General features: G+C 40.6%; 2 protein-coding genes across 2 annotated transcripts; both read right to left on the reverse strand.

The window, feature by feature from the left end:
* Positions 1-712: 712 nt before the first annotated feature.
* On the reverse strand, positions 713-3,493 carry irbpl (interphotoreceptor retinoid-binding protein like). Its single transcript, XM_085415238.1, has one exon. The coding sequence runs from the start codon at positions 3,491-3,493 to the stop codon at positions 713-715; it is 2,781 nt and encodes a 926-aa protein (XP_085271364.1).
* A 2,500-nt stretch (positions 3,494-5,993) lies between these two features.
* Positions 5,994-9,288, reverse strand: gdf2 (growth differentiation factor 2). Its single transcript, XM_085415241.1, has 2 exons — positions 8,808-9,288; positions 5,994-8,058 (listed from the first exon to the last, which is right to left on the reverse strand). The coding sequence occupies exons 1-2, from the start codon at positions 9,250-9,252 to the stop codon at positions 7,139-7,141; spliced, it is 1,365 nt and encodes a 454-aa protein (XP_085271367.1). The 5' UTR covers positions 9,253-9,288; the 3' UTR covers positions 5,994-7,138.

Consider the following 9,288-nt stretch of genomic DNA (forward strand, 5'->3'; position numbering starts at 1 on the left):
AACGGTGTGCTAAATGTGAAGCTTTCCAGCATATACTTGTTTCTTTACCCCTTTTTGATCTTTAGACTGTTCTGTTATATTGCAGTTGCTTGTTCTTGCAAGATCTGACCTCTGAATGATCTCTGATCCTTTTGTGCTGCATATAAGATCACTCCTATGCTATTTTACTTATTGACTGTTTTAAAGACCAACAGGTGCCTGCATCTGTGGGAACATAGGGAAAAGTGCTGGAAACACAGACAGTTCTTTTGAAAGTATCAAGGTCCCCATGAGTTTCAAGATTCTCTAAAACCACTGTCTTCATTGAGTTGACCCACAATTTTGGATCTAAAATCAATCTGAGGAAAGTACCCATTGACTAAAATGAGTTTGACACCCATGACTTAAAATAAAATTACTTTAGGTGCCAGTTTAGCTCAGTGAGCGAGCATGCCCATTCATTCAGTAGGTAGCTACCAATCTAGCAACCGAGGAGGAGTGTGTGGAGACCATTTGGTGGATTTGAACCTGCAACCTTGCGTGCATGGGGCAAACACTCTACCTATTGAGCCATCCCTGCACTTTGCTGTCAGAGCCAAAGAAATTAAATAAAAAACAAAACATCTAATTACAAGGCCACACATGCTACACATGGAACACAACAACACACACATTTACATTGAAGTGGTGCCTAAGCAGAAAAACTAATTAACTAGTCATTTTAGTCGCATTTTTATTGTTTACCTTGCACTCTCTTCAGCAACCTTGACTCTAGGATTTTCTGAGCTACAGATAGAGCCTCATTTGCCTGGACAGCAATATGGGGCTCAACCCCCGAAAAGCTCCACATTTTTCCAGTGATGGCACTAAAAACAGCTTGGTTAGGAATGGAGGCATACAGGACAGTGTCTCTGATCTGATAGGTTCTACTTGATAAAGACCCACCAGTTGTTGGCTCGCCAACAATTGTGGCCCGATTTAGGTCCTTCATTGTGCAAGTGAATACTTCGGCTGCTGACCCAGTCATATGACTGGTCAAGATGAATAGTTCCTTGGAGGATCCGTATCTTTGACCTCTCACCTGTGGAATTGTCATGACTTCTGTCATTGTGGTTGTTGTTCGGTCAAAAACAGAGTAAAGATGGTGTAGAGGTTCTGCATCAAAGAAATAACTACACAAAAGTGGAATCGCGGTTGAATAACCACCACTGTTGTACCTCATATCAATTATGAGGGCATCTGTATTTATTATCTTGCTCCAAACAGATTTTATGAGATGCGGCCCGATGGCTTTTACCACTTCTATGTCTGCCATCATATCAAACCTTAAATAGCCAATGTTACCTGGTAGAAGCTCAATTTTAAAAAGAGCATCAATTATATAGCCCACTTCCTCTGCTGTAGGAATCTTTGAGAGTTCATGAAGTGACTCAGGCTCAACCTCACAGTGGAAAACATGCAGTCGGTGATCACCTGAAGTCTCTTGGAGATCTGCTGTCAGCTGTGATGCCAAAGACTCAAAGTCAACCACCGAGCGGTATAATCCGTCAGCCCATTTACTTACCAGCACCTTGCTAACCTTTAGCGCGACTTCATGGATTGCGTAGTGATCTTCTAACAAATCTCCAGCTCCTTGTATGAGGGAATTTAGTCCTTTGTGAAATTCAGCAATCTCATGAACATGGTCCACTGCTTCTTCAGCAAGCACAATGGCATCAGGTACCACCCCACCTCCCAGCCAGAATTCTCCGTTGTTGTCGATAAAGTTTATGAAAGGAACAGTGATGGCAATATTGGTCCCCTCTATTTTAAAGGTCTTTGAGTGCATCAGGGTACCAGATGTTATTTCCCCAATGACTGTGCCACGATGTAATGACTGTATCAGATAAGCAAACTCTTCGCCAACACTTGCTGTGTAATAACTGGTTAACACGTAAATCTCCCGCTTTGAGCCATACGCTGGTCCTGTAATTTTAGGCAAAGTGTTGTGTTCTGTTGTACTATTCTGAGTTCGGTCATATATTGTAAAAAAGTGTTGCTTCTGTGATGTGTCCTGTAGATAAGACAAAATAATGGCTAGAGAGGTAGAGGATCCACCGGTGTTATAGCGCAAATCAATAATCAAGTTAGCAGTATCTTTGAGGGGTACCCATACCTTTTTAGCCATGACCTCTTCTAATTCAGCAGATGACTTGACAAACCTGTCAAAGCGGACATAACCAGTGTTGCCTGGGAGAATTTCCACTTTGAGCAATGTATCAATGTATTCCGTTAATAGTCCAGGTTCGTCTGGAACTTTCTCATGTTCATGGCCTTCCTCTACATTGGCTGCATATTCTGGCATGTATTTGATTGTCAGTCTGGGATCTTCAGACACAGTCTGGAGCACTTGGTTGAGTCTGATTGCTAGACCCTCTTCAGATATGACAGACACGAAGTCTGTAGATTCCAAGAATTGAAGAAGAGCTGGAACTCTTTCAGTAAACGTGTAGAACCGGTCGATTTTGTCAGAGATTCTTTGGACAACTTTTGGAATAGAATTCCTTATAGCCAGAAGTGATTTGGCTTTTGCAACAGCGTCCTTGGCAATGATGTGGACATTTGGAGAAACACCAGTGACCTCCCAGCTCTGACCTGTAATTGGACTGACAGATCTTGCCACAGGAACTGTTATGTAGAACTTCGACTGAGCAATCCTTATTTTTTGGACTTTCACCGACCCACCAGCAGACTTTTCTCCAACTGTGGTGGCCCTCCTTAGGTTTTTTAGAGCATACGCCACTGCCTCAGCAGCCCCCGTTGTGGATCTACTGGTCAAAATAATGACATCTTTTTTCTTTCCATACCTTTCCCCCACTATAGATGGGATGGTCCATAGTTCCCTGGTTGAATTTGAAGGCCTGTCATATACAGTGTCAATATGAATAACGGATTCAGGGTCTGAGAAATAGGAGATAATAAAAGGAACTCCAGAGAGCTCTCCAGCTGTGCTGTACCTTAGGTCAAAGATTAGTGAGGATGTGTGAGCAATATTATCCCAGATATTTCCCATGAGCTGCGAGCCAAACTTTACTGCTGTTTCCTCCCCAATGATCCGATCTATCCGTAGATAGCCAACATTGTTTTCCAAGATATCCGCCTTGACAGAGCTTTTCACCAGCCGGATCAGCTGTTCTTTTGGAAGAGATGACAGAGTTGGTGGCATCACTGGGACAAAATTAGGCTCATAGGAAATGGTCAACCGAGGATCATTCAATGCTCCTTGTACTCCAGCTGTGAGCACAGTTGCCAGGGTCTTCCTATCTGAAATCTGCAGGATTTCTCCACTGTTGATAGCTTGTTGGATGGCCTCTTGCATCCCAACCAGGTTCTCAGGGAAGCAGTAGTTTTCCAAAAGAATCTTGGCCATTTCTAATACTAGAGCAGGCTGGAATGACGAGTTGCTGGATAGAGTAGATAGAAAAAACATCAACAGAAGTGGCACTGTCGTATGCGCCATCTCTAATATCTTCATCAACGCTGATAGAAAGAGAACCACCTCCGTCTTTGCTTTTTCTGGGTTGTGTTAGTTGATTTGTGTTCAGAGACTGTGGATTTCACTGGAAGGAATATGTCATTGTCAAAGGTTTTTCGGGCAGCAACATCAACATAAGAGGCTTTTGTCTACAATAAACCTTTAATCGCATTATATGTAGTGCTTCAGCCTGCAGACGATAGCAGACAGAATGAAAAATGATAAATGGGAGGTACAGTTTCTCACTGTTTTTGACACAAATGTAATAGAGGTTTGGGTTCTGGTACCTCTAGTTTTAACACTTGTAACTGAAAGACAGTTTACTGTTTATTATTTTTCTACTTATTTTTCTATTACAGTCTGCATCATTTACCAAATTCTCCCCGTGGAATACTCAGTACTAAAAAGGTGATAAATGAGGCTGCACTGATTTGTGCCAAAGCCCCAACTGAAACACTCCCACTCCTTTTTACCTCTTTCTTCCTTGCCTGTTACGAAAGCTGATGGTGGTGTATTTTGGTGCTGTTGGTAGCTTTAGTGGGTCATGTCTGGGTCATTTCACTGGTGACATGATTACACAGTTTACAGACAAAGCCTTCTTAAAACACATCCAGGATAAGAACTGGGTAACAAGTTCCTTAATTCAAAGTGTGTGTAACACCCACACTTTGAATTAAGGAACAAACAGTTGAGTGGAAAGTTTTTATGTCTATTGAATGCCTTATTTTCACAACAAGGACAAGTTTGGATATAATAGAAAATTGATAGCTGGTAACTTTCCATCGTTTACTCAGATTTAAACAGCAAGACATCATAAGACCAGCTCACAACTAATAGTGCCAGACATGAGCTTATTCCAAATACTAGACTTGCTAATCTTAACGTCTTAGCCTTTATTATGGCCTCATACCTTACATAACAAATTCCAGTCTCATCCAATTCCCAGGGTGCTTATCGAGAACTTCGAAACACTGAATACTTCCTGATGTTGTCACTTTGTGTCAAATAAAAGAACAGATTATATCATTTTCGCTGATAATAAAATACCTAAGGGTTAACATTGATTCAGAACTGATTCAGAAAGTAGACTGTAGAAATGAAGTGGCGTAAGAGTTAAGATGTTAGCTGTGATAGTCACGCAACAAAACGTATTAATGTCAGCAAGATTTAGAGCTGAGTTCCCAACACACATTCAGGAATGAACAAACACAAGAATCATCAGTGTCCATTTCATGTTGCCTTTCGTGGCTGTTCTAATCGCTGTTTTTAAATGATAATATTAAACAGTAGAAGCAGAGACTTAAAGGCTCTGTTGTCCCATGCTGTTGGTGATTGAAGGAACACACTGTTATGAAGCAAAAAACTAATGGAGCTTTTTCCTTGGTTCTCAGGAAACAGGAATTCTGACCCCGACACTGATGTTATTTTAAAACAAGATCAGTTTAGTGCTACAGGACATGGAAGTGTTTGCACAAACTTGTCCCCTCATTGATTTCAACATGGTGGGTCAAACTCAGATAAGACTATGTCACTGACATTTAATATTTACACAGCTGACAGTATAGATTACTGTATGATGAGTGTGTGTAAGGGGGATAACTAATTGTTTTTTCCACATAGTCATTAGTTTATACAGTCATTTTTCCACGATTACATTAAAATGTAGAACCTCACTTTCTCTTTCTCTTTGTTGTTTTCTATAATTTGTGGACTTTTGGAAAATAGCATTCATGGAGACGTTATACAGGCTTTTTTGTAACGCTATTACTCTGTGCAATAAAAAGTCAGCATTGCACAATGTGAATAACTGTGATATTTCTTATTTCATCACCTGCCTCTAATCATCTTATTAGTCTTCCACTGTATAGCAGCTGTTTCAGTACCTAATGAATAATTGTCTTTGTGGATCAGCCAGTCTCCCCAACTGTATCTTGTGTTTTGAGTCCAATTGATATCGGATTTTTAGGAGCAACGGTGATATTCAATGATTAAAAATCTGATATTTTGGCTGTTTTTTCCTTTCATATGCATGTAAAAGACAGATTTCCCTGATTTGTTATATGTATTTGTTTACAGTTGTTTTAGGAACATATTAATTAATTCATGCTCTGGACAGCTATGGTCAGGTCAGCTGGTTGATGTGCTTGTGGTTTTCCAGACTCACGGATGTTGCCAAAAGGGAAGTGGCAGAGTGCCCTCTAGTGGACAAACTGTGCCCTGTTGACACTCACAGCATTTCATTTATTGGCCATAAATATCAATAACAGGTGAGGAGGTGAGTAAGTCAAAAAGGAGACTTCTGGCTGAGAAGAGCCCAAGAATTTTTTATTAATTTCAGGGTTGGAATGCCTTAGAAACAAAATGATGACATCATGCTACATATAGGAGAGTAAAAATCTGCACACTGAGAGCAAATATTCTAATAATTATTATTTCTTTTAAATATACATTTTTCTGTAATTTCTTTCTCTCAGGGATCATAAGTACAGATACACACCTATCAATTTTTGACTTCTGCCCCTCTGTAGTAGCCCATGGTGGGCATGTTTATGCTGTCAATGAATGTAATGTTAATAATTTACAGACTAATACCAGATATATATCAATATAAATAATTTATACTTACAATATCAATATACAGATGTGTTATATCAGCAAATGAGCAGTGATTATATGTGAATTTATGTTTCACCAGCTTATTACAAACAATAATTATACCTATTTTACCTGTAATAGTAAACTCGTTTAACTTTGCTTTTTACATGCTTTTTATTATGTACTCCACACATACAGGGAAAACCTTTACTGTACACATAATGAGAATTAAATACAATAAATGCAAAATGTGTCCCTTTCCTTTGCTCTTCCACTATTCTGTTGGTCTGACAAACCGTCACGCATATCTTACAATGAACTCTCAAAAGCAGCAAGTCTGTCATGCTGTTAGCATTGGGGTATTAATTTAAGTGATTGCCAGTTTTTTTTTTCATCAATTATGCATAGTACCTTACTTCTGACAAAAAATAGGTGCATAGTTTAGAGCAATTCTTTATTCCTTAGTATTCATTTATTTAGAATATTTGCTAGAAAAGTTCTTATCTTGAAGTTTAGCTTCTTCCTAGCTTCACCTAAAATTGAACCTAGGGATGGGAGATATTTTTAGCACAATCAACATCTTGTATGACATCTCTTTTCACGCTGTAGAGAATTCTAGTCCACAATGATAGATTAGAAATACCCCTTCTAGTCTAGAAGAGCTAATCACAGCTTTTTTCACAGTAAAAATAAAATAATATGGAGAACTTAAAGCTAAATACAGGTGGTGCGCGTTTATTATGAACTTTCACGAGGGAGGGTGGCGTTTAACTCCCACATGAAGCCATAGTTTGCTACTGAACTTTTTTCTACATATAAGTCATGTGCATATATCAGTTGAATCAACAGATCAATAAAAAAAATCAGTAGAATTAATAGAAAAGACTTTAAAAAACAAAACAAAACAAAAAACTCTGGAATATTTTACAACCTTTTGGACCAATACAGGGCATGAAAGTTGCCATATGACCTGTTATCCTTGAACATTGAACTAAATGGAATAAAATTTAAATTTAGGATGATCATTACCTTTGCTAGGGTAAGGGCAAACTACCTGCAGCCACACTCTGCTACCTTCATCTCTTCATACAGATATCTTATAGTGATGCGCCCATTCTCCTGATACATGACTGTGATGGGGTCAAGTTGGATTGGGACGCAGCATGCCATGTTGGCCTTCTTGGGGTCCCTGATGTTCATCAGCGTCTGGATAAGGGCGTGTTTTGATGGAGATGACTCATCCGTCAGTGGATGGTAACACTGGCCGCGACATTCAAAGGCATCATATTCCCGAGGCGCCACGATCCAGCTGTCCCAGCCAATGTCTTTAAAGTTGACCTTGAGCGAGGTCCGCCGGCAGTATTCCCTCGGTGCTCGTCTTTTTGTTCTCTGTGGGTGCTGAGAATCAGGGATCTCGTTTGGTAGCTGATATCCTCTGTTCCAGTCAGCCCCTGAATGTAGGATGGTTTCTTCTTCATGAAGGATCATCTCTCTTAGTTCCTTCTTCATCTCCCTCCTCCTGTTACTGAGGTCATTTGAGAAGACAATCAAAGCCGCAGAGGTATTATCGCCGACGGACACGCTCATGTTTAAACAGCTGGCCCCTGCCGCCCCGCTTCTAGAATCCCCACAATCTTTCATATCCACCGCTACGTCAAAAACAGTTGGTGCAGGGCCTGACTTGATCCAGCTCTGAATAGCCGTGGTCACATCAAACGTTGTCCATGTGCTCTGAGAGCCTGCCACCTCTTTGCCCACCAGCAGTTGGGCCGAGGATGTGAAATTGTTCGTATCGACTTCGTAGACTTTAACCATGATCTTGAAACTGTGGGAGGTGACTCTTGGCCTGAAGTTTGGGAAGAAGAAAAGCTGCAGCTCAGCAGTTGTGATCTTTTCATGGCTGGGGATGCTGATGTTGAACTGCAGCCTGTACTTTGACTTTGTCCCATTCGTCATAGAGAGAGTAAAATCTGTCAAAGAGAAAAAACACCCTGATCACTGATACATCTGAAACAGCAGCAGGGATTGTCATGGTCGGCCACGGACTGTGTACCTATTACAGTCAGAAGTGAAATCCGAGTCTTATTTCATTTTCTGCCGAAATAGTACCCTAACATTGACAATATTATGTTATTTGATAGATTCGATATCTGTCTGTCGAGACCAAAAACAGTTCACGACCACTAGAGATCCAAAGACCACACAGGCAGTAACCATAATACAGAAACTGATGTGTAGTTCTCATTGGCTAATCAATCAAAGGAAATCATCTGGGGATACTTTCGTTGGTACTTTACATCCTGCATCTTCACCAGAATATATAAAATCATGTAATAGCAAAGGAAAAGCCACTGATGAGGGCTTAGAAGTAAATATTTCTCTATTTCTAAGAAGTTTCAGCTCATATATGCTAGGAAATGTTAATATTACCCCAGCTGAACATTTCAAGAAACAACAAAAAAAAATAGCAATGTGGGTTTATCAGCTAGTTGTAGCTCTGAAGAGGGAAACCTGTATTACCTGTGTTAGCTGCAAAGATCTAAACCAGATATAACACAAATGTGCATTTCTCAAGGTGGCTTTTCCAGATATGGTTCTTGATTTGGAATACTGGAATAAACAAGACTCATTTTCATGATCCATGAATGTCCCTCTGCCATCAGCTACATGTAACTCAGAGTGTACTTTTGCTGTGTCCAGTTAAATCCAATTCAGATACCTTGCACAGTGAAGCTTCGTATGACATCAGACTGAGGGGCTGCCGAGGTGTCCGAGGCATACTTGTTGTACAGTTCCATCATGAACTCAGGGGGGATGATCTTGCTGTGCTCCTGAGGAACATCTGACAAGTTGAGCTGTCTCAGAAAACCCTCCTTCATGGTTCCCAGGAGGTTCTCCATCCTCGAATCTGTCTCTTCCTCTTCCAGAAGGTCCTCTGAGAGCTGAGAGTAGAGTTCCTCCATGTTCCTTCTGATGTCATTGTTGATAGGTTTACAGTGGCAGGAACCAATGGTAGCCACCAGACTTAAACACACCTGGAACAGGGAGCTTCTGGAGAGCTGCATTTTGAATGTGACTAAACTGGTGAGAACTTCACCGTCTCCCCTGCTCGAAAACAGACTTTGCTGTGGCAAATTTTGAAAATGGCAATTCTCAGTACACATATCAGACTCCTGGTGTCCGCTCCCATGCTCCCAGAG

This window comes from Rhamphochromis longiceps, linkage group LG8 (assembly GCF_057381845.1).
Source record: "Rhamphochromis longiceps isolate RC_006_pf linkage group LG8, R_longiceps_female_GT1.1, whole genome shotgun sequence".
NCBI lineage: Eukaryota > Metazoa > Chordata > Actinopteri > Cichliformes > Cichlidae > Rhamphochromis > Rhamphochromis longiceps.